At 37.0% G+C, this 25,118-nt stretch overlaps 1 protein-coding gene across 9 annotated transcripts in view; it reads right to left on the bottom strand.

Moving 5' to 3' along the window:
- The window catches only part of STIM2 (stromal interaction molecule 2), a 174,974-nt gene that overhangs the window by 41,949 nt on the left and 107,907 nt on the right, over positions 1 to 25,118 (bottom strand). For all 9 annotated transcript variants that reach the window (XM_016951428.4, XM_054682822.2, XM_063809450.1 and 6 more), the window contains exon 3: positions 24,473 to 24,587. In XM_016951428.4, the coding sequence (XP_016806917.1) occupies positions 24,473 to 24,587 (115 nt within the window). The remainder of the gene's footprint in view (positions 1 to 24,472; positions 24,588 to 25,118) is intronic.

The raw sequence follows: 25,118 nt of genomic DNA, 5'->3' as shown, positions 1-25,118 counted from the left end.
CTAGTTTCAAAATATGTCTTTGTTATCTCCCAGCATCTTCACGGACAAGATGTTGATATACACTCTGTTTAATTCTCTTCCTTATAGTAGAACGCCAACTAATAAGTAGAAGGAATGATGGAATTCAAAAAGTTACCATTTAGCAACCATGTGAGCAATAATTAAGTCAGGCAAAAAAAATTTATAGATGCTAGAACTAAAAAGTGAAATGAGGAATGTGATTTTAAATAGTCTTCAAGTATCTCTCCACCAAAAAAAAAAAAAAAAAGAATTACACATTTGTTCGGTGTGGGGTAAATACCTTTACAGTTATGGAAACACAGCAGACACTATATTCATCAAATGACAAAGATAACACCATTTGTAATAAGGCAAATGATACCAAGTGCCACCCAAAATGATATAATAAAAAGAATCACTCCTGTGATAGTCCAGCCCAAAATGCATAACCTGGGTCTAACAATGTAAAAATATCAAACAAATCCTAATTTAGTTATTTACTACAAAAGTGATGTTTTTGAAGATTACTGGCCAACGTCGTAAAAGTCCAGGCAGTATTATGGAATTTTTCCATACTGAAGACGACTAGAGAGATAGGACAACCGGGTACAATGCATCACCCTGCATCCTTTGGCTATAAAAGGCCATTATTAGGGCAAATGGTGGCACTGGAAGGGGAGGGGAGGGTATCTAGACACAGTGTATATGGGAGTTATTTGCTCTGCTCCTGCAACTTTTCTCTAAATTTGAAATCACTTTCAATTAAGAAATTAAAATTTAAAAAAGAAATCTTTCAGTTCTTCTTCAATTATGCAGGTAGAGAATTCTACTAATTGCGAGCTTCTCCATTACTTTGTAGCTTGTGATTTTCTCCAAGAAAGTATGGTAGCCTTTTAACAATATTAATAACAGCAAACATTAGGCTTTATTAGCTATCAAATACTGTTCTAAACTCTATATACTTGTTGACTCATTTAATCCTCAGCACAACCCTCTAAGGTGGGGGGTGGGTACTTATTAGCGAGATTTCACAAATAGGCAAAGTTAGGGACAGAGAGATCAAGTTATTTGTCCTGTCCGATGTCACAAATCTAGTAAGTGTTATGTAGAGACTTGAATACAGGCAGTCAAGCTCTGCGTTCTTACTCACTTTTGGATTTTGTCTATCTGGGAAAGAATAGCTGTACCTTGGGGTTTCTGTAGGTATTAGTATTTAAGAAGCCTCAGAATCCCTAAGTTTACTCGTTGCTGGATATTCATTTAGTTCAAACATCTTTTCGTGCCAGAAAGTAAGGAAGGGCTCCTTATTCACAGTATTAGAAGTAAAGCTTCTAATATGTAATCTCGTCAACCCACAATATTGAAAAAGCTTCTAATATGGATTTAAGATGTTTATCTAGCAAAAAAATTAATAAAGCACTACAAAAATACTTATGATACCTTTTGAAAACTAGCCTTTAAAGGAAAACTGATTCCTTTCTTGACTCTGTTTGCATTTGGAAATAATCTGAAATTTTAGCAGTCTTTTTAGAAACACAGTGATTACATTAGTTTAAATTCCTAAAACACTTAAACTTTTCCATTTCTCAACTTTTATGGGCTAGAATTTACAACAATCTTCCCTCAACCTGTTTCAGATTATTTTTCTTTTTCTAATTGCCTATTCGATAATTCCCATTTATATTCCTTGGTAATTCTTTGTTCTCTGGCAACTGATTGATTTCCCAGATCCAGAGGCACGAACTGGTTTTAACTTTTTCCTTTTTTTTTTTTTTCCAGGCTCCCAGTTATGCCAATGAGGAAGAAAGTATTCTACTTACTCTGGTCTAACAGTGTTGGAGACAAACCAACAAGTTATTAACAAATAATTAAATTCAGAGTCCTTTTTAAATTATAAATTGCCCTTTCTTATACTTGATGTGATATGTAAACAAAATCTTTATTATCTAGGAAGTAATGATTATTTGTTTTAACGGAAGTGTTGACAAACTATAAATGATCTCTAAATCCTGCCTAAACAATTTACTTTCAAAATAAGCAAATTCTTATATTCTATAAGACAAATATAAGACCTATTTGTAATTTATACATGCCTTTAGTCTACACTAAACACTGAACCCATTTGCCATTTTAGATAATTATGATCCTTGCATTCTAATAATTTAAAGAAAAGTGGGGCTGGGCCCAGTGGCTCACGCCTGTAATCCTGGCACTTTGGGAGGCCAAGATGGGAGGATCGCTTGAGGCCAGTAGTTCGAGACCAGTCTAGTCAACACAGTGAGACCCCCATCTCTATAAAAAGAAAATAAAAAAGAAAAATAGAAAATGTTCATAATAACATCAAATGAATTTTCAAAAACATACTACCGAATCTTTCATTAACAAATATAGAAAATGAAGACAGCACAATAAACTATAAAACTACCATTTCTCATAGCAGGTGAAGTCATATAAAAGTACTGCTTTTCCTATATTTGATAACACCAAATTATTACCAGTAACTACTTAAAATTTAATAAAACTCTTTGTAATTCCATAAAGGCATGCTCTCCTAGATAATTATCTGGATGCCTTTATATGTTTTAATTATATTTGCTTTAAATGAGTATATTTAAATATTCTCACTTAAATATACCCTTTAAATTTTATAGTTGTTCCTTTTCCTCTTCAGAAGGCTTCATTTGGCAAAAATTCACCAGTAACCCAAACGACAAGAGCTCTAGTACAGTATGAAGACATGGCACTGCAAAAACCTTCCACGTTCTTAAGCTTCATTACAAAGTATAACAGTAGTTGGTATTCTTAGATATTACTGAAGTGTGACAAATACTATTTCTCTTTTGAGAGTGGTTAGGTCATGAAGAACCATCTACTCCTCAAATTTACCAGTATTCAGAAAGCATCTCTTTCTCAAGATTTTCAAACTAACTCAGCACAGACAGCACCTACTTTTTGCTGCCTCAAATTCACTTTTCTCCTCCTCCAATGATGCTTTTAAAAATACCTATGTTTCATCTTTAACAATACAGACATGTTTGGAGATTCTAGGTAAACTCACCTAGGGTTTCAAAGTAAAAAGTACCAGGCAATAGTAAAAATCTGTAATAGCCAGGAAGATTTTGGAAGTTTCCAGTGGTGAGAGTTATATTAGCTCATTTCATTAAAATACCAAAATGGGATTTAATAAAATGTCTCTATTTAGGAAGTGATACACTCAATTACCGTAAAATTCAGAGTGGGACCAAAAGAGGCCTTTCAGAAAATCCATTTATGGTCCAAAAGTTTTGAACTGCAAGTTTCAGGAACTTAGAGATGTTCTGAAAGAGTAGCTATATTTTATATCACATGACCCATGCTGCCAGACACCACCCACCCAACCCTGCATCCTTTCAAAGTTTTCTTCTACCTGCTCTTCTCAAAGTCTAGTGATTCTTGGTCATTAATCTGTAATGGCTGGCTGGCTGCTAGGTTACTCCTTCTCTCTCTTCCTTCTTTGGAGACAAGACTCCAAATCACCTGGGGTAGGCAGATGGGGAAAGAAGTAATCACAGGACCCCATTCTGGAGGTCACAGCAGCAGATCTAGATTTGGCCACAAGACCTAAGCCAGTTACTTTCTGGCATTTATCTAACTAGAACAGGCAGGGAAGACTCCTAGTTCTCTTTGGCCATGATCCTAGGAAAACATAAGCCTGCAACTGCCACCAGCCACAGAACTAGCCTCTAGGAAACACAGGAGGAGAAAATAACACCAAAATCCAGAAAGAAACAGAGAAAGACAGGACCTGGGCCAGGGTGGATTAAGCCCCTGACTATACACCAGCACTCTCCTATTAAATAGGGATAGTTTTTAAATTAAGATAGTTTGATCTTCTCCTGTATCAATTATTTCTTAACTGGGTCATTCCATAAATATATCATGTATATTCATATATATAGATTTATATTTTCATAGATATGAAAATATATATATGATTTAAATATATATGTATATATGTGTGTATATGTATATATGATTAAAATCTCCTATCATTTAAAAAAATTATTCACAACATTATCTCCCTTCATGTATCAGAGTCCCATTTCTTGGCTCTTCCTTTTTAAAGTCAACAATATCTATTGTCCTTACTTCCTGTTTAATCCATTCCAATTAGACTTTTACTTCTACCCCTACAGTGAATCTGTCTCTGTTAAGATCAATAACCTTAACTTCGACTTTGCCAATCCAATTGTCAAGTCTGTGTTGTCATCTTATTCAGATTTCTGGAACATGTGACATTGCTTTTTCTTAAAATGCTTTCTTCACTAAGCAACTAGGTCCCCACATTCTCCTGGCTCTCCTCCTATCTCACTGGCCATTTCTTCCCCACCTTCTCTCCAGGGTCCTCCTCTACTTCTTGACCTCACAGCACTCAGTCCTTCACTCTTTGCGTCATGATCTCAACCAGTATTTTTCAATGTTTTCCCCCATTATTAACAACCTCCCCCATGAGACTTCAGATTTCTGGGTTTTTTCCTAATTACTCCTATTCCCAAGAAATTTCAATGCCACATAAAACCTAAGAATGAACTTTTATTCCTGTCCCTGTCCCCCACTAGTAACCTGAATTCAATTCCACAGCAAATCCTGCCAGCTATTTCTTCAAAATATATCATGAAATCAGACTTTCCAGCCATTTCCTTCTCACCAGATTACCATCACCTGTCACCAGTTCACGCGAAGCCTCAACAGGTCTTCTACTTCTACTCCTGACCCCTTCTCCTCAAGAGTCTAATATTCACACAGTAATTACAATAATAATTTTGAAAGATAAGTCACATCACTACTTTGCTCAAAACTCCTAAATGGAGTTATACTTGCAATATACTTACATTATCCATATAGTAAATCTCAAATTCCTTATTGGCCCTAACAGGTCCTATGAGATCTGTCCCTGTCTGTCTCCCTGATCAATTTGTCTCCCACCACTCTTCCCATTCCTTACTACTTTCTAGCTACATGAGCCTTCCAACAGTTTCCTAAACACTTTAAGTTTGTGCCAGCCGTAAGCCTTGGCGTGGCTGGTCCCTAAACCTGGAATATACTTCACCCAGATTGTCCCCTGACTCACCCTCTAGCGCCACTCCAATCTATAACCAAAAACCTCTTCTTGGGGGACTTCTTCCTTGACCACATTATCTAACTAGCCCTTGTTCCATCTGCTCACTAACTATACTGTTACCCTGCTTTATTTTTTCACATAAATAACCTGTACCAGCAGTTGTGTGAGTGTATATGTAGCTACACACATACATACATGCAAACTTGTTCACTGTCTCTCTAAAAGAGTGTTAACTCCATCAGGGAAGAATATCTATTTTGTTCAATGCTCTATCCCCAAAGCCTAGAATAATGCCTGTCCTGTCTCACAGGAAAAATAATTTTTTTTGTTGTTTTTTTGAGACAGAGTCTCACTCTGTCACCCAGGCTGGAGTGCAGTGTTATGATCTCGGCTCACTGCAACCTATGCATCCCAGGTTGGAACAATCCTTGTGCCTCAGCCTCTCGAGTAGCTGGAATTACAGGTGCGCACCACACCCAGCTAATTTTTGTATTTTTAGTAGGACAGGGTTTCATCATGTTGGCCAGGCTGGTCTCAAACTCCTGACCTCAAGTGATCCACCTGCCTAGACCTCCCAAACTGCTGGGATTGCAGCATAAAGTTTTGATTATATATAAATAAATAAAGCAGGTGAGTCTGATTTTTGTAACTTGCAATCAATCAAATCATTGGTGATGAAGCATCTTTACAATCAACTTCTCATTACTTGAGGTAATTTGAGTCTCCATCTCTTGCCACTAAAAAAAAAAAAAAAAAAAAAAGACTCCCCAGATGGCCGAATAGGAACAGCTCCAATCTGCAGCTCCCAGCGTGATCCATGCAGAAGACAGGTGATTTCTGCATTTCCAATAGGTACCTGGTTCATCTCATTGGGACTGGTTGGGCAATGCATGCAGCCAACGGAGGGCGAGCTGAAGCAGGGAAGGGCATTGCATCACCCGAGAAGTGCAAGGGGTCGGGGGATTTCCCTTTCCTAGCCAAGGGAAGCCATGACAGACTACCTGGAAAATCGGAACACTCCCGCCCAAATACTGCGCTTTCCCCAAGGTCTTAGCAACCAGCAGACAAGGAGATTCTCTCCCGTGCCTGGTTCGGCGGTCCCACACCCACGAAGCCTTGCTCACTGCTAGCGCAGCAGTCTGAGATTGAACTGCAAGGTGGCAGCCTGGCTTGGGGAGGGGTGTGTGCCATTGCTGAGGCTTGAATAGGTAAACAAAGCAGCCTGGCAGCTGGAACTGGGCGGAGCCACCACAGCTCAACAAGGCCTACTGCCTCTAGACTCCACCTCTGTGGGCAGGGCATAGCTGAACAAAAGGCAGCAGACAACTTCTGCAGACTTAAATGTCCCTGTCTGACAGCTCTGCAGAGAGCAGTGGTTCTCCCAGCACAGCGTCTGAGCTCTGAGAATGGACAGACTGCCTCAAGTGGGTCCCTGATCCCTGTGTAGCCTAACTGGGAGACATCACCCAGTAGGGGCCAACAGACACCTCATATACGCGGCTGCTCCTGTGGGACGAAGCTTCCAGAGAAAGGATCAGGCAGCAATATTTGCTGTTCTGCAATATTTGCTGTTCTGCAGCCTCCACTGGTGATACCCAGGCAAACAGGGTCTGGAATGGAACTCCAGCAAACTCCAACAGACCTGCACCTGACTGTTAGAAAGAAAACTAACAAACAGAAAGGAATAGCATCAACACCAACAAAAAGGTCATCTACACCAAAACCCCATCTGTAGGTCACCAACATCAAAGACCAAAAGTAGATAAAACCACAAAGATGGGGAAAAACCAGAGCAGAAAAGCTGAAAATTCTAAAAACCAGAGCGCCCCTTCTCCTCCAAAGGACTGCAGCTCCTCGCCAGCAATGGAACAAAGCAGGACAGAGAATGACTTTGACAAGTTGACAGAAGTAGGCTTCAGAAGGTCGGTAATAACAAACTTCTCCGAGCTAATGAAGGATGTTCGAACCCATCACAGGGAAGCTAAAAACCTTGAAAAAAGATTAGACGAATGGCTAACTAGAATAAACAGTGTAGAGAAGACCTTAAATGACCTGATGGAGCTGAAAACTACGGCACGAGAACTTCATGACGCATGCAGAAGCTTCAATAGCCAATTTGATCAAGCGGAAGAAAGGAGATCAGTGATTGAAGATGAAATTAATGAAATAAAGTGAGAAGACAAGGTTAGAGAAAAAAGAGTAAAAAGAAACGAACAAAGCCTCCAAGAAATATGGAACTATGTGAAAAGACCAAATCTACATTTGATTGGTGTACCTGAAAGTGATGTGGGGAATGGACCCAAGTTGGAAAACACTCTTCAGGATATTATCCAGGAGAACACCCCCAACCTAGCAAGGCAGGCCAACATTCAAATTCAGGAAATACAGAGACCACCACAAAGATACTCCTTGAGAAGAGCAACACCAAGACGCATAATTGTCAGATTCACCAAGGTTGAAATGAAGGAAAAAATGTTAAGGCAGCCAGAGAGAAAGGTCGGGTTACCCACAAAGGGAAGCCCATCAGACTAACAGCGAATCTCTTGGCAGAAACCCTACAAGCCACAAGAGAGTGGAGCTCGATATTCAACATTCTTAAAGAAAAGAATTTTGAACCCAGAATTTCATATCCAGCCAAACTAAGCTTCATAACTGAAGGAGAAATAAAATCCTTTACAGACAAGCAAATGCTGAGAGATTCTGTCACCACCAGGCCTGCCTGCCTTACAAGAGCTCTTGAAGGAAGCACTAAACATGGAAAGAAAAAACCGGTACCAGCCACTGCAAAAACATGCCAAATTGTAAAGACCATCAAGGCTAGGAAGAAACTGCATTAATTAACGGGCAAAATAACCAGCAAACATCATAATGAAAGGATCAAATCACACATAACAATATTAACCTTAAATATAAAAGGGCTAAATGCCCTAATTAAATGACACAGACTGGCAAATTGGATAAAGAGTCAAGACCCATCAGTGTGCTGTATTCAGGAGACCCACATCACGCGCAAAGACTTACATAGGCTCAAAATAAAGGGATGGAGGAAGATCCACCGAGCAAATGGAAAGCAAAAAAAAATCAGGGGTTGCAATCCTAGTCTCTGATAAAACAGACTTTAAATCAAGAAAAATCAAAAGAAACAAGGCTGTTACATAATGGTAAAGGGATCAATTCAACAAGAAGTGCTAACTATCCTAAATATATATGCACCCAATACAGGAGCACCCAGATTCCTAAAGCAAGTCCTTAGAGAGCTACAAAGAGACTTAGACTCCCACAGAATAATAATGGAAGACTTTAACACCCCACTGTCAATATCGGACAGATCAACGAGACAGAAGGTTAATAAGGATATCCAGGACTTGAACTCAGCTCTGCACCAAGCAGACCTAATAGACATCTACAGAACTCTCCAGCCCTAATCAACAGAACATACATTCTTCTCAGCACCACATCGCACTTATTCTAAAATTGACCACATAATTGGAAGTAAAGCACTCCTCAGCAAATCTAAAGAACAGAAATCACAAAAAAAACTGCCTCTCAGACCATAGTGCGATCAAATTAGAACTCAGGATTAAGAAATTCACTCAAAACCGCACAACTACATGGAAACTGAACAACTTGCCCCTGAATGACTACTGGGAAAATAACGAAATGAAGGCAGAAATAAAGATGTTCTTTGAAACCAATGAGAACAAAGATACAACATACTAGGATGTGTGGGACACATTTAAAGTAGTGTGTAGAGGGAAATTTATAGCACTAAATGCCCACAAGACAAAGCAGGAAAGATCTAAAATCGACACCCTAACATCACAATTAAAAGAACTAGAGAAGCAAGAGCAAACACATTCAAAAGCAAGCAGAAGGCAAGAAATAACTAAGATCACAGCAGAACTGAAAGAGACAGACACAAAAAACCCTTCAAAAAATCAATCAATCCAGGAGCGGGTTTTTTGAAAAGACCAACAAAATTGATAGACCACTAGCAAGATTAATAAAGAAGAAAAGACAGAAGAATCAAATAGACACAATAAAAAATGATAAAGGGGATATCACCACCGATCCCACAGAAATACAAACTACCATCAGAGAATACTATAAACACCTCTACGCAAATAAACTAGAAAATCTAGAAGAAATGGATAAATTCCTGGATGCATACACCCTCCCAAGACTAAACCAGGAAGAAGTTGAATGTCTGAATGGAACAATAACAGGCTCTGAAATTGAGGCAATAATTAATAGCCTACCAACCAAAAGAAGTCCAGGACCAGAGGGATTCACAGCTGAATTCTACCAGAGGTACAAAGAGGAGCTGGTACCATTCCTTCTGAAACTATTCCAATCAACAGGAAAAGAGGGAATCCTCCCTAACTCATTTTATGAGGCCAGCATCAACCTGATACCAAAGCCTGGCAGAGACACAACAAAAAAAGAGAATTTTAGACCAATATCCCTGATCAACATCGATGTAAAAATCCTCAATAAAATACTGGCAAACCAAATCCAGCAGCACATCAAAAAGCTTATCCACCACAATCAAGTCAGCTTCATCCCTCGGATGTAAGGCTGGTTCAACATATGCAAATCAATAAACGTAATCCAGCATATAAACAGAACCAAAGACAAAAACCACATGATTATCTCAACAGATGAAGAAAAGGGCTTCAAAAAACTCAACAGCCCTTCATGCCAAAAACTCTCAACAAACTAGGTATTAATGGAACGTATCTCAAAATAATAAGAGCTATTTATGACAAACCCACAGCCAATACCATACTGAACGGGCAAAAACTGGAATCATTCCCTTTGAAAACCAGCACAAGACAAGGATGCCCTCTCTCACCACTCCTATTCAACATAGTGTTGGGAGTTGTGGCCAGGGTAATCAGGCAAGAGAAAGAAATAAAGGGTATTCAATTAGGAAAGGAGGAAGTCAAATTGTCCCTGTTTGTAGATGACATGATTGTATATTTAGAAAATCCCATCATCTCAGCCCCAAATCTCCTTAAGCTGATAAGCAACTTCAGTAAAGTGTCAGGATACAAAATCAATGTGCAAAAATCACAAGCATTCTTATACACCAATAACAGACAAACAGAGAGCCAAATCATGAGTGAACTCCCATTCACAACTGCTTCAAAGAGAATAAAATACCTAGGAATCCAACTTACAAGGGATGGGAAGGACCTCTTCAAGGAGAATTACAAATTGCTGCTCAAGGAAATAAAAGAGGACACAACAAATGGAAGAATATTCCATGCTCATGGATAGGAAGAATTAATATCATGAAAATGGCCATACTGCCCAAGGTAATTTATAGATTCAATGCTATCCCCATCAAGCTACCAATGACTTTCTTCACAGAATTGGAAAAAACTACTGTTCATATGGAACCAAAAAAGAGCCCACATTGCCAAGACAATCCTAAGCAAAAAGAACAAAGCTGGAGGCATCACACTACCTGACTTCAAACTATACTACAAGGCTACAGTAGCCAAAACAGAAGGGTACTGGTACCAAAGCAGATATATAGACCAATGGAACAGAACAGAGGCCTCAGAAATAACACCACACATCTACAACCATCTGATCTTTGACAAACCTGACAAAAACAAGAAATGGAGAAAGGATTCCCTATTTAATAAATGGTGCTGGGAAAACTGGCTAGCCATATGTAGAAAGCTGAAACTGGATGCCTTCCTTACACCTTATACAAAAATTAATTCAAGATGGATTAAAGAATTAAATGTTAGACCTAAAACCATAAAAATGCTAGAAGAAAACCTAGGCAATACCATTCAGGACATAGGCACGGGCAAGGACTTCATGACCAAAACACCAAAAGCAATGGCCATAAAAGCCAAAATAGACAAATGGGATCTAATTAAACAAAAGAGCTTCTGCAGGGCGAAAGAAACTACCATCACAGTGAACAGGTAACCTACAAAATGAGAGAAAATTTTTGCAATCTAGCCATGTGACAGAAGGCTAATATCCAGAATCTACAAAGAAGTCAAACAAATTTACAAGAAAAAAGCAAACAACCCCATCAAAAAGTGGGCAAAGGATATGAACAGACACTTCTCAAAAGAAGATATCTATGCAGCCAACAGACACATGAAAAAATGTTCATCATCACTGGTCATCAGAGAAATGCAAATCAAAACCACAATGAGATACCATCTCATGCCAATCAGAATGGCAATCATTAAAAAGTCAGGAAACAACAGATGCTGGAGAGGATGTGGAGAAATAGGAACACTTTTACACTGTTGGTGGGAGTGTAAATTAGTTCAACCATTGTGGAAGACAGTGTGGTGATTCCTCAAGGATCTAGAACTAGAATTACCATTTGACCCAGCCATCCCATTACTGGGTATATACCCAAAGGACTATAGATCATGCTACTATAAAGACACATGCACACGTGTTTATTGCGGCACTACTCACAATAGCAAAGACTTGGAACCAACCCAAATGTTCAACAATGATAGAATGGATTAAGAAAATGTGGCACATATACACCATGGAATACTATGTAGCCATAAAAAAGGATGAGTTCATGTCCTTTGCAGGGACATGGATGCAGCTGGGAACCATCATTCTCAGTAAACTATCACAAGGACAGAAAACCAAACACCACATGTTCTCACTCATAGGTGGGAGCTGAACAATGAGATCACTTGGACACAGGGCAGGGAACATCACACACGGGGGCCTGTCAGGGGGAAGGGTGCTAGGGGAGGGATAGCATTAGGAGAAATACCTAACGTAAATAAGTTAATGGGTGCAGCAAACCAACATGGCACACGTATACCTAGGTATCAATCCTGCACGTTGTGCATGTGTACCCTAGAACTTAAAGTATAATAAAAAAAATACATATATATATACACACTAAAACCGAAACAATATCCTAAAACAGATTGGATACAGAAGCAGCTATGAGAATCTAACTACACTCCAATAAGTAAGACATTGAAGAGGTTTGCAAAAATGCAAGACAATGTTAGTCTTCTCATTATTTTTATTTTGGAAAATATAATTTATTTTAAATAAAAAGACTACTTTTATATTTAAAAAAGACTTAGACAAACTGCTCAAATTTTAAAATGAAACTTTGTACTAAAAGAGAAGATACACTATACTGTAACTGCAAGCCACTCAACAAAGCATGTTGAACAATCAGTTATGCAGAGGAATTTATTAAGCGTTTAGTTTTGTCATAAATTCAGCCTCCCATACTTAATATACTGCAGTTCCATTAGAATCTAGAGTGATTACTCTTTTGGGCATCCTTGAAAACCACTCACAGAATCCAGACACAGTCCTAAAGCATATATTCACTAACTTAAAACTTCACCTGCCCTCATTCAAAAGCTTCCAATTTACACATCTAAAAGTTAATGCAGTCTAAGGTCATCAACAGATTCATGCAGTTGAGCATGCTCATTAAAAACAGATGAGAGAAATTTAGACAACTAACAAAGCAGATCAATCTTCAACTATCTCACACTGCAATCTGGGATATGCTTACCTTTGCTAAGGTCACAGGCTCGGGATCAGTGGGAATGCAGCTAGCACACAGAAACCTATTATTATTCATTGCAGTAGAGCTGTAGCACTATCATTAAAAGTCTCCCATAAAATATTTGGTACTGGTCAAAACAGGGAAAATAATGATGTTAGAATTCTATATGCTTACAATATATAATTTAGAAACCAAACAAATGCATAACCCAATTTAAAAGTTAAGGAATCTCTTGGGCCTCCCTTCTCTAATTACTTGCCCCTCCACTGCCACTTTCCCCAACCCGCCTCCATCCCCTTCCACAAAGTTCAAGACATTGTTCAACAAGGATTGTCACTCAAATTCATCACAGAAAATGAATTCTAAGAAGGATTTAAAAATTGTTAGTGATATGCCTGTGAGTCACTGCCATCCAGCAATGGAGAATTATTCTGTCAGCAAGTTTCTTGCCTGTCTGAGCTTACATTATTTTCTTATTAGCCTAACAAAATCTTTTCAATCCATAAACTGACACAATTATCCATGAAGAAAAAGAAAGTTGACATGAAACAAAATATGTAATAAGGCTGACATAAAACAAAATATATAATAAGACTACCACTAACACATAGTAGGTGTTCAAAAAGTAATTGCTGAATTATTTTTTAATGTTCAACTTTAAAAATATCAGTCCAGTGCTTCCCTTTTCTCTTTTAAGCAGCCCAGATCTACCAGTTCTTAAGAAAACCTTCTACCTGATCAGACTACCCATTTAAAATTACCATTACATTTCTCTCCATTTTCTTGCCTATTCCTTAAATAGGGGGTCACCCACTGTTTCTACTTTGTACATACTCATTCTCTTAAATCCTTCATTGTGGTGAAATATCCATAACATAAAATTTACCATCCTAACCAATTTTAAGTATACAATTCAGTGGTATGAAGTATATTCATATTGTTGTGCAACCATCATCACAATCCATCTCCAGAACTCTTTTCATCTTATTACACAAAACTGAAATTCTGTATCCATTCAACAACTCCCTGTTCTCTCCTCCCCACAGACCCTGGCAACCAAACATTCTACTTTCTGTCTCTATGATTCTGACTACTCTAAGTACTTCATTGAAGTGGAATCCCGCAATATTTTTTATGTGACTGGCTTTTTTCACTTAGCATAATGTTCTCAAGGTTTATCCATGTTGTGCGTATGTCAGAATTTTCTTACTATTCCATTGTATGCATATTCCACATTTTGCTTATCCATTCATTCATCAATGGACACTTGGGTTGCTTCCACTTAAATCTTGCTCAAGATTTGAGTGTGTGTGTGTGAGTGTGCATGTACGTCACTCCGTTCCCCATACCAATATTTAAATTTCCTGAAGGTTAATTATTTTTTTTTGATACAGGGTCTCGGTCTGTCATCCAGGTTGTAGTGCAGTGGCACAAACATGGCTCACTGCAGCCTTGACCTCCTGAGTACATGTGATCCTCCTGCCTCAGCCTCCTGTGTAGCAGGGACCACAGGTGCATACTACCAAGACTGGCGAATTTTTTTCATTTTTTGTTGAGATGGAGTCTCACTTTGTTGGCCAGGCTAGTCTCAGGCTAGAACTACTGATCTTCCTGCCTGTTAATAATGATTTTATTCTTGCCAATCTAATGGGTTTTTTCACGTATATCATATTTCTCGTGTCAAGCTACTAGCCACTTTTCATCTTTCCTCTCTCTAACCCCCACTGTTGGAGGAGAGGGGAGGGGGAAGAGGAAAGTGGAGGAAAGAAATCACTTACAAAGATGCATACAATGCAAAGAGAATAAAAGATGAAAGATGTTGCTGGACCAGGAAGATAAAATGAAGCTGAGGTAAAGACACTTACAAAATATATGAGATCCTTAATAACAGTTAAAAAAGGCAGACAAAGAAGGAAGCAAAATCAGTCACAGGATTCACAATATAAACACAAAATGTCTGCTCAGCAGTACATCTATTCTTATTACTGAGACCTAAATGAAGAATTATTCAGGAGGACTCTTGGCAGACACTTTGCAATATGGCAGGTCTATGCGCCCTACTATATTACCGTCTATCCCTTCCTGAAAACACTCCCCTCTCTAGATGCTCATGACACTGTGCCTTCCTGATTCTCCCTCCATGTCTCTGATGGCCATTACTGATTTCATTCATCAATTCTTTGCCTTTGCCTTAATGCCAGTCTTCCCCAAGGCTACTCTCTCCCTTTCCTTCTTTTAGTGAACTCTCAATTTATATGACTTGAATTATTATACCTTTACGTGAGTGAATCACAAATCTCTTTGTTTGCTTTTACAACATTGCCCTTATGCAACTATAATCTCCCAGTGATAAACACCTGTTTTGCATTTTTTTTAGCTGATTACTTGGTAAGAAAATTTGCTGGAAATAAAAACGATAAATTTCCCTCTATGAAAACTACCATTCTGTTTCATTTTGTCAGACTGATCTAGATTCTTAATTTCAAACTATTAAGTAATTATCTGATTAAAACACTGAAATCAAAAGTATCTAAATGGTCTATTATTTTCAACATCCTGAAAGAATTAATGTTGATGCAAAGAGAGGGAGAAACAGAAGATTATCCAAGGGTTAGAAGAATGCTTACTGAGGACCTTTTATTGAAGAGGTTCTTATCTTTAAAATATAAAACCAGATGAGACGAGAAAGATAGAAAGATATAAGCTTTATTTGTTCTATTCTATGCAGAGTAACCATCCAGAGAGTGAAACGGTTTTTAATTATAAGATATAAAAACATGCTAAGTGATTTATTCTATTTTTTATCATTCATTTCCTCTGAGCTATACATTTATATATGTAATATATACGTAAATATACATATCAGAATCAAAGAAATGTTTAGAATTTTTAGAAAGAGCAGAGGTCATATTCAAATTCAAAAGGCTGGCTAATACTTTGGAAAGTTTTAGCTTTCATTGTATTAATATTTGTAATTTACATTATTTCTATTACATTCGCTACTAAAATGCTAAGTAACATTCAGTTAAATGGGGGGGAAAAGACTTAAGTAAGCATAAGACTTGTCTGAGAAAGAAACAAAAATTAACTGACCATCTTTGAAGACAATGTCATTCTCAACAAACAAGTCCTTTATTCAAAAGCAGCAAATAAAATATTTGTTCTACATAAAGTAGAATATAATATAGTGACTCTCCTGCAATAACATACATTTCAAAATCTAAAACTATTTCCTGAGTCACTCCTTCCCACCTCTTTCCCAAAACAAAGAAGGATAAAGGAAAATGTAACACACATTCATATGCAACTGATTTCCAACTACTAGGAAAAGGGTAGAAAGGACAATATGATGTCCAAAAAAGGCTACTGTTTCCTAGATAGTCCATCACAGTGAAAAGTGGACAGCCCTCATTTTTACCTTCTGCAGAAGGTTCTTTTACTGTACTCCAAACTTGAGGTATCCCTTGAGTCTGTGAACATAGCAGAGGAGAAATGTAGAATTCAGGTGTATAGAAAACCATAATAAGGCAAACTCACAAACAATCTTAGAATAGTACCTCCTTAAATCATAAGAAAAGCTTCACATGTTGAATTATATACTGGAAAACCTGTTATGTGAGAAAAAACAAGGCTCAAAACATTTATTTCACGTGTTCCTACAGAATAGAATTGTCAAGTTTTCTACAGGACAGAGAGATGTAATAGGTAGTGGTCTCTACATCTTCTTCTGAGAGGGGGTCTCTATTTCAGAATAAAACCAAGAACAATCTACGTAAAGAAGGCAGGATTGTCTCAAAGTATCTTCCACAAACTAAAAAGACAGAATTAATCCCAGCAAATCAGCATATGCAATGATCCAAAATCTCCAAAACACAAGTGTACTTAAGTGAAAGAGGAAGAACTGAGAATAATAAAACAAAAAGAGAAAGAGAAAAAGAAGAAAATTAATAAAACCAAAACAGCCCTGATGGGTAGATTTGAAGTGAAGGGAATAGAGACACTAAAATGCTAACATAAGATCATGATTAAGAGCAATCAGCAACTTACTGTGAGTGCTCTGAACTCATTTGCATAATTTTATAAAAGAAAGTTATTTGATAATAAAGGGAAAAGGGAGCAAACTCTGTATGAAGTACAAAAATCAATTATAACTAATGATTAATACAAAACAATGTTTGCCAAATTTGTAAATTAATCAAGAAAGACACTATTTTTCTAGCAAACCCATGTTAAACTCCCTTAAATGTTGGTTGACAGAGTGAATGAGCAACATACTGGTGTCACCTATTCTCTTCACAAAAGAAACCTGGACTATTAAAGACCTTTTGTTAGTGGTAGAAATGATGACATCTGTTACTCTGAAACTACACTCTACCTCAAGAATGGACCTTCCCTTGCATAAGGTGCTTTCTGTGAACAATTAAAAATCAATCCCTCCACTGTGGCTATAACAAGAGCTTCCCCTAAAGCTAAAAGCACTGTAGGAAAGTGGAAAAGTGTTAAAACCTGATTTACTAAAATAGCACAGGTATTTGTAGCATATTAACAGCCTTGTGTTTCTTCAATGCGCTACATTAAGTACAAATATCCTCCTAGCTATTAATCTAGCACAGTGTCTCTCACTGAAGGAGTGACAAAAGATGAAAGTAAATGTTCCTTAATGCAGCTCGTCTGGCTTTACTTAACTTCTGTAGGTGGATGGACATGCTTTTCCTTTTATTATCCCACAGTGCCTTCTACATAATCTCAGTTACAGATCACAGCACATCCCTTAATTACTTGTTAAAAGATCTTTCTCCAACACACTGTAGATGGGTGGAGGACAGAGAACACATTCTTCATCTGTGTATCTTTTGTACCTAGGACAAGGGCTTTCTCATAATAAGCATTTACTAGAAAATTTTTCCTGTATGAATCAGTTAAATAAACCCCCTCTCCAAGCCCAGTGGATCCAAAAATCACAGGGAGAAAAAGACTGGAATTCATTCTAAACACAGGGGAAAAGTTAACCCAAATCTTCCTTTAAAACACTGCTCAGAATTCATGTTTCATTCTTCCCACTCAAAGCCACATTATATTCAACTCAATGCTAATGTTCCTGCCAATAGTGAATTTTTCTTTTTATAACTCTTCTACATTACCAGGCCTTCTAAAGCAAGAAGCTATAGTAGCTCTTAATACTTAGTGCAATGATGATAAAATGCTAAAATACACTATCACCTCCCACACAGTAAATATTGCTAATAGATAATTGCTAAAGTAATACCCTTTTTTGCTATCAAGACAGATACAGACCAAGCTTCCTTAATACAGTGCTCCAGCGAATCACTATGGATTGGTAAGCACTGGAATATGAGTGAAATCATACTTGCCACTCTTGGAGCTGCCCATCAGATTTACACAGAGACTCACTACAGTCTGGTCTCCTTCTCTGACCCAATCTCCCAGTATTCTCCAACTCAGCTGCCTCTTCCAGCAATATGAGTTTGCAATATCCCATAAATGTGCCATGGTCAGATTTACCTTCCAAAAACAGTAGTAATAGATATCTGTTCATCACTTACTATGTGGTAGACAACTTTTACTCCCATTTAACAGATGACAGAACTAAGACATGAGATGGTTATGCACTACATGGTAAGAGCAAAAGACAAAATTTTTAAAGTGTTTATTATTATCTCACATACACTAAAAATGTATTATCTCTTGTGTAAATTATGCTTATTTGAAGGATTTAGCATTTACATCTGGACTCATTTTAATGTGCTAACTTGTATATCCCTCTCTTATGTCTATGAAAATTTTATCTTTCAAAGTCTTATTGAAGAGCCATCTCCCTAATGAAGCCTTCCCTGTAATAATCTGTCCATTCTCTTAGATTCCTGCAATCGTGTCATTTATATAGTATTTAATCAAACCTTCTTGAATTGCTATTTAACATTTCATCTGCATACATGCAAAACATTGTTAAACTCCTGGAGGAGAAAGGTTGTCTCTCATACTTCCTTATTTTCTACTAATGAGTGTGATGCATATTGTAAATATACAAATAAATATTTTGTTGATGGATGCCACAAAGATAACACTACCTTATTATCTGCAAGGCTTACGTTTTAAGTTCCTCTTCTGATAATGCTAAACAATACACACTTTTCTATTTACAGTTTTTTTATTCTAGTCTCATTGCAACCCACATCATACACTTTAAAGAGCTGGTGGATTTTATCAACATTTAGAAATCCCTTTATACTTTCATACCCAGAAGAAAAATCTTATGGATATAAAGGTTCTAGATATTTTTAAAATATTTATAACTTCCCTTACTTTTAGGAATTTTATATCAATGGCCAGAAATTTTTTTCTTTATATTTCCTTTTATAAAATATTTATATTTTCGCTGTCCTAAACAAAAAGAAAATACTCTTGGTCATTTAGTCTCTGGCTAGCCTTTAGGTACACTTGAAAATAACCATTATTAAGTGCCTGTATCTTTCTTGTCTCAGACTATTTCAGTTGCTTTAAATTTTTAACCCTTAAATAAATAAACATTATCTTAAATTTCCAAATGTCTATTCAATTTGTAAAGCCCAAAATTAAACAGTGACCTTAGGTAGGTTAAGACTTGTGCTGAACAGGATGGAAAGATTACCTCATGGTTGTCACATGTTATAATAACTAACCCAGTGAGTTTTCATTTTAAAAACAGTCTTACTTAATCAGTTTTTTATCTACTATAGTCTCTAAATCTTGTATATAACAAATAATTTTCTATCTACATTTTCCTGCATTAGGTATCTGGCTACTATTTAAATACATTCAGTAATTCTCACAACGTATCCAGTTTATCAAAATCTATCTGAAATCTAACACTAGTTTTTAAATGGCTTTCATTTGCATTAGACAGCTGCCATGTGCAACTTGACCAAGCATTCTCTCTACACACAGACACAGACACACATACACACACACACACACACACACACACACACACACACTGCATTAAAGTCATTGCTGAAATTCTATTTGAGGTCAGGATCAACTTCTGCATAAAACAATTTTACTTTTCCGCAGTTGACAACATTCCAGAAAGATCTTGGGTACATTTCACTGTCCAGAGTTTGCACACAATGATGGTACATATATAGCTTAGTCTGTTCATTTTATCAATAAATATTGTGAGACTAAGTCAAAAACAGTATAAAACTTTGAATATGGCAGAACTTTTTAGTTTATTTCGCATTATTACTGAATGATAGAATCAACCTTTACTAAGTGCCTAACAGGTGTTGCCATAAATTATGTCAGGTACTTTTACTACATTACTGATTTACGTCACACAAGAATTACATTTTATAAGTGAATTTTCAAAATCTGTCCAATGCCTCACTGTTCATAAATAGAAGAGCCAGAATTTAAAGCTGTATAGTTTGAAAGCCTACATACTTTCTATAGCATGCCACCTCCACTTTCACTTCTAGCAAATTTTCAGGTAACTAAAGAAGGAGGCTGGGTGTGGTGACTCCCACCTGTAATCCCAGCACTTTAGGAAGCCAAGACAGGAGGACTGCTTGAGGCCAGGAGCTGGAGACAAGACTTGGCAACATAGTAAGATCCCGTCCCAACAAAAAATAAAAAATAAGCCAGTCGTGGTGGTATACGCCCGTAGCCTCAACTACTCTAGTGGCTCACTTGAGCCCAGGAATTTGAGGCTGCAGTGAGGTATGATCACACCACTGCACTCCGGCCTGGGTCACAGAGCAAAACCTTGTCTATTTCAAGAAAAAAAAAGATGCCATGGGGGAGCTACCATTTATGTTCTACTTCTTGTCTCCTTCTAGAACTCCTGGGTCAACCCAAACACCACCTTCTGTGTATAATAGTGAGCTAATCACTCCCTCCAGTGAGCTACCTCCATACCCTAAACTTACTTCTATTATTGTACATATCACCTTATAGTGTAATTATTTGTTTTCTTTGTCTTTCCTACTCAGCAATTTGCTCTGTATACCCCAGATTCATGTTTAACTCATCATTAATCCCCAGGATCCAATGCAGTGCTTGTTTAGCACCTAATAGATACAGTCTATTTTGCTGCACGTGCTGCTGTAACATGAATTACTTTATGTGCCAGTAGTAATTAGGGGTCACGTCAACGCAAAAGTCACATCATTTCACATGTGACTTTTCCAAACATGGTATCATTTCACATTGCCAAGTAATATCAAATGGATGCAAGGTGTACTAACTGCCAATACAGCAAGCTACAAACAGGAGCTTCCACTTACTCTCCTTCTTTATCTTTGCTCAATTTGGCCAGAGCCTCTGTCTTGGAAATGCTTGTTACTCGGTTCTCATCTTCATGCACTTTGCCCTTGTCTTCATTTTTTAGCAACCTCAACTCTACTAGAACCCCCCATCCATCCTTCTATAAAGTTATCTTCATTATTTTTTAATGTAAATTCCTATATCTACTATATAGTATGTATTGATTAGGAATTTGAAATTCTTTTTAGCGGTACAAGTATTTTTTTTTTTTTGAGACGGAGTGCAGTAGCGCACTCCCAGGTTCAAGTGATTCTGCTGCCTAAGCCTCCCTAGTAGCTGGGATGACAGGAGCACGCCACCAAGCCTGGTTAATTTTTGTATTTTTAGTAGAGACAGGGTTTTGCCATGTTGGCCAGGCTGGTCTTGAACTCCTGACCTCAGGTGCTCTGCTTGCCTCGGCCTCCCAGAGTGCTGGGATTACAGGCATGAGCCACTGCGCCTGGCCTGTACTAGTATTTTTATTAATACTGTTAATGCCATGGCTAATAAGTTGTACAGGTTTTGAGTAATCTCCTTCAGTCCCATTTTTCCCATAAACTGTCATTTTTAAGTCCAAAATTTTAAAAAACGTTAAGTTTTTAAGAAATGTACATAATGTCTAATAACAGAAATGCCTGTACTCAAAACATTTGACCAACTAAATTACTAAGCATCCAATACTTATCAGGCATTACACTTTCATTCATTCAACAATTATTTACTGAATATCAAAGTGAATATTCACTACTGAATACAAAGTGAATGCACTGTGCTAGGCATGGGAGACACAACAATGATGAGCAAAGAATGAATGCATATATTTGCATGTGTATGTATGTGTGTGAGTGCGTTTTATATATACATATATACACACACACACACAAACATACACACTTTCTGTATAAATACATATATACACACACACACACATTTTTGTATATATTCAATTAAACAACCTTGAATTACATGTTATTGTTAGGGGTACATTCTAATCTCTACTTCAGCAGTTTTCAAACTTTTTCAGAAGAACTACTTTTCATTTCTCCAGGGAAATTTTCAACAGAAACAAAATATAACAGATAAAAGCAGAGCCCAGCACACTCAACATGCCCTGTCTCTGGGACTCCTCCTGGAGCCTGAATGTTTTAAAAACCAGTGCTCTGGCAACAATACCCCACCCTTACATGACCGCTTTAATAAACAGAGTCTGACATGGGTTGAGAAAAATCAATTAGGTCATTATAAAGCTTCTAGTGAAAGTTTATTATCACTTGACTCCTCTCTCTTTCATCCCATACAGCTGCATTACTAGGAATCCTGAGACTACTTCTGCCAGACTCTGTAAGGTTATATAGCCAACTGGGGCTTAGAGAAAAGGAAGCAGAGAGGAGATAACTTAGGCCAACTGTTTGAACTGGGGAAATCCCTCATTATCATAATGGTTAGATCTCAAGATTAAGGTGAAAGCCTAGGGAAAAAGAGGTTTAAGAGGTCATTCAACTTGAAAAGGCCTTAGCTTAAAAAAAAAAAAAAATCAAGTAAACAAACATTCTCATAGATCACAAAAGATCTCACCAAAGTCACTAGGGTGGGAAAACAGAAAGGAGTTTAAGAATAGAGTCCTCTTTATTTAGGACACATTAATAAACAAAACATACAACGTTCCCCTACTCTATAACACTTACATTCTTGGAGGTGAGGCAAAGGGAGATATATATAATGAATAAGTCAATTATATAGTATCTTAGAAGGTGATACACGATGGGGAAAAGGAAAGTGTGAAGCTGAGTAAGAAAGATCAAGAGTACCAGAAAAAAAAAAAAAAGAGTAAAAGGGGAGGTTAGCAATGTTAAATAAACAGGGTGGCCAGAGTGGTTTCACTGAGACCATAACCCTTGATAAAGACTTTAACAAAGGAGGTGATGGAGTTAGCCATGAGGATGTATGCATTCCTGCATTTGTGGAATAGCCACAAGTCCAGAATGAATGGAGCACAGTGAGCGAGAGAGATGCATGGAATAGAAGAGGTAAGAGATGAGAGAGAGGTGGAAACAGAAGGCAGAACATGTAGAGGCTTACGGGTCTTTGTAAAGATTTGGACTATTACTCTGAGTCACTACAGAGTAATGAGCAGATCTAATTTACATTTTAGAGTACTCTGCTAGGTAAAGAAGAGACTACAGCAGAGCACAAACACAGGGAGATGAATTAGGCTGTCACAATTATCCAGGCAAGAGACGATGGTGGCTGAACAAAGGTAGTACAAGACCTAAGTGGTCAAATATTTTTTTCTTCATTCAAACACAGTCAAGTGGGTTCCAATCAATGTATTACATATTTTAATCCTTAAAAAAATACTAATAGCAATAGACTCTGTAATGGATCTCCACCTCCCTTCTTAGTATCTATGGATTGCTGAGCTATATCGTGTCAATAAAATAAGTTTTTTGCTGAGTTCCCCACCATTTTCACTTTTCCTCATGAAACTGATATTTGTTTATTTCTATTCCTATCCGAGCTCATGTTATTTTAAAATGGTGTAGGGAAGAGAAATGGAGAGGTTTTTTTAAAGTCTATATATTTTTCTTTTAAGTGCATAATTGTTTTCTTCTTTCTTCCCCAACCCAAGTGTATTTCAACAGAAACACATGTAAGCAAGCTATCTACCATCTTCTACACTAAGAAAAATACTGAGCATTGGTGGGACAGTTTTCTTTATTTTCCCACTTCTAAATGTTATCATAATGACTCAAGTAAACTTTATTATTTCTTTACACTCTTAATTGGTAATCTGTCCCTTTAATTTCATTTAATTTTTCAGAGAAAAATATATGCTTACAATATAATTGCTGACTTTTATGAAAGAACAGAAGCATTAGAAAGAAGGAATTTTAGTTGAGTTACTGAAAACAAAATGTAAGTTTAGGGGACTTGTAAAATTTTTTTAATTTTAGTAACTTCCTAGTATATGGAACCAAGTTGAGATTTTTAGATCACAGACTTTTCCTGTACTAAACAATTACTGTCCATAATACACCTTGAGAACTTAACAGTAGAAAGGGAATAAAATACCAATTATCCAATTTTATCATACACCTATTACGAGACATCATAAAGGATTTACTTAAGAAAAAGCTTAACAGTAATAGCCTCCTAAAAACATTAGGAACTATTCTCCACAACTAAAAGGAAAACTTTGTGTTTCCGTATGTTTATTTGCTAAACCTTTTATAATGTCATGTAATAGCTGAAATAATGCTTTATAACTTTAGGCTCTCAGATATGCATTATCTTATTTATTCTACTATAATTATATGAGAACAGCCTGATGCTTAATGACTCTCAGAAAGATAAAAATCATCTTTCAAAAACAAGAAGGGAAAATTATTTACTAAAATATAAATATCCTCACAGAAATGTTATTTTGATTTTTTTGGTAAAAGCATACTATAAGTGAGTTGAGAACAACTAAGCAGGCTAGATGTGCAGAAGGGGAAGGAGCCAGATGACGAAGGCAGTCTTACCTTCTGACGTTTTCCATCGTTTCCATAAATCCTCAATCGTTATATGTTTATCTTCTCTGTGCAGATGGCTGTGTTTATTAGTAGCATCTTTATATTTCATATCTTCTCTGATGAACTATAGAAGAGAAAACACTAAGTTAAATATAAATTCATTACCTTAGTCTTGATAACTGGAGAAAAAGATGAAATCTGATATCCAGTGGGTGACTATTTTCAAACAGTAACTGGTAAATTTTTGGTACTGTAGTCACATTATTCTTACATGTTTGTAAAATGTATTTAATGAAATGTCTTCTGCTACTAATCGTAATGCCACCACCACCAGCAACAGCAGTAGAAGTACTTAGTCAATGTTTATTATTTACCGGGTATTATTCTAAGTTATATAACAAATAGGTGTATACAGTCACCCCCTCCTTATCTGTGGGTTCAGTATTCGTGGGATTGAAAATATTTGGGGGAAAATGGATGGCTGTGTCTGTACTGAACAGGTACAGAGTTTTAAAAATCATTATTCCCTAAACAATATATTACAACAACAACTATTTACATAGCATTTACACTGTATTAAGTACTGTAAGTAATCTAGAAACAATTTATATGGAAGGATGTCTGTAGGTTATATCCAAATGCTATATCATTTTTA

Source organism: Pan troglodytes, chromosome 3, assembly GCF_028858775.2.
Source record: "Pan troglodytes isolate AG18354 chromosome 3, NHGRI_mPanTro3-v2.0_pri, whole genome shotgun sequence".
Taxonomy (NCBI): domain Eukaryota; kingdom Metazoa; phylum Chordata; class Mammalia; order Primates; family Hominidae; genus Pan; species Pan troglodytes.
Note: the sequence above shows the minus strand (reverse complement) of the source record. Positions and strands in the feature narration are given on the sequence as shown.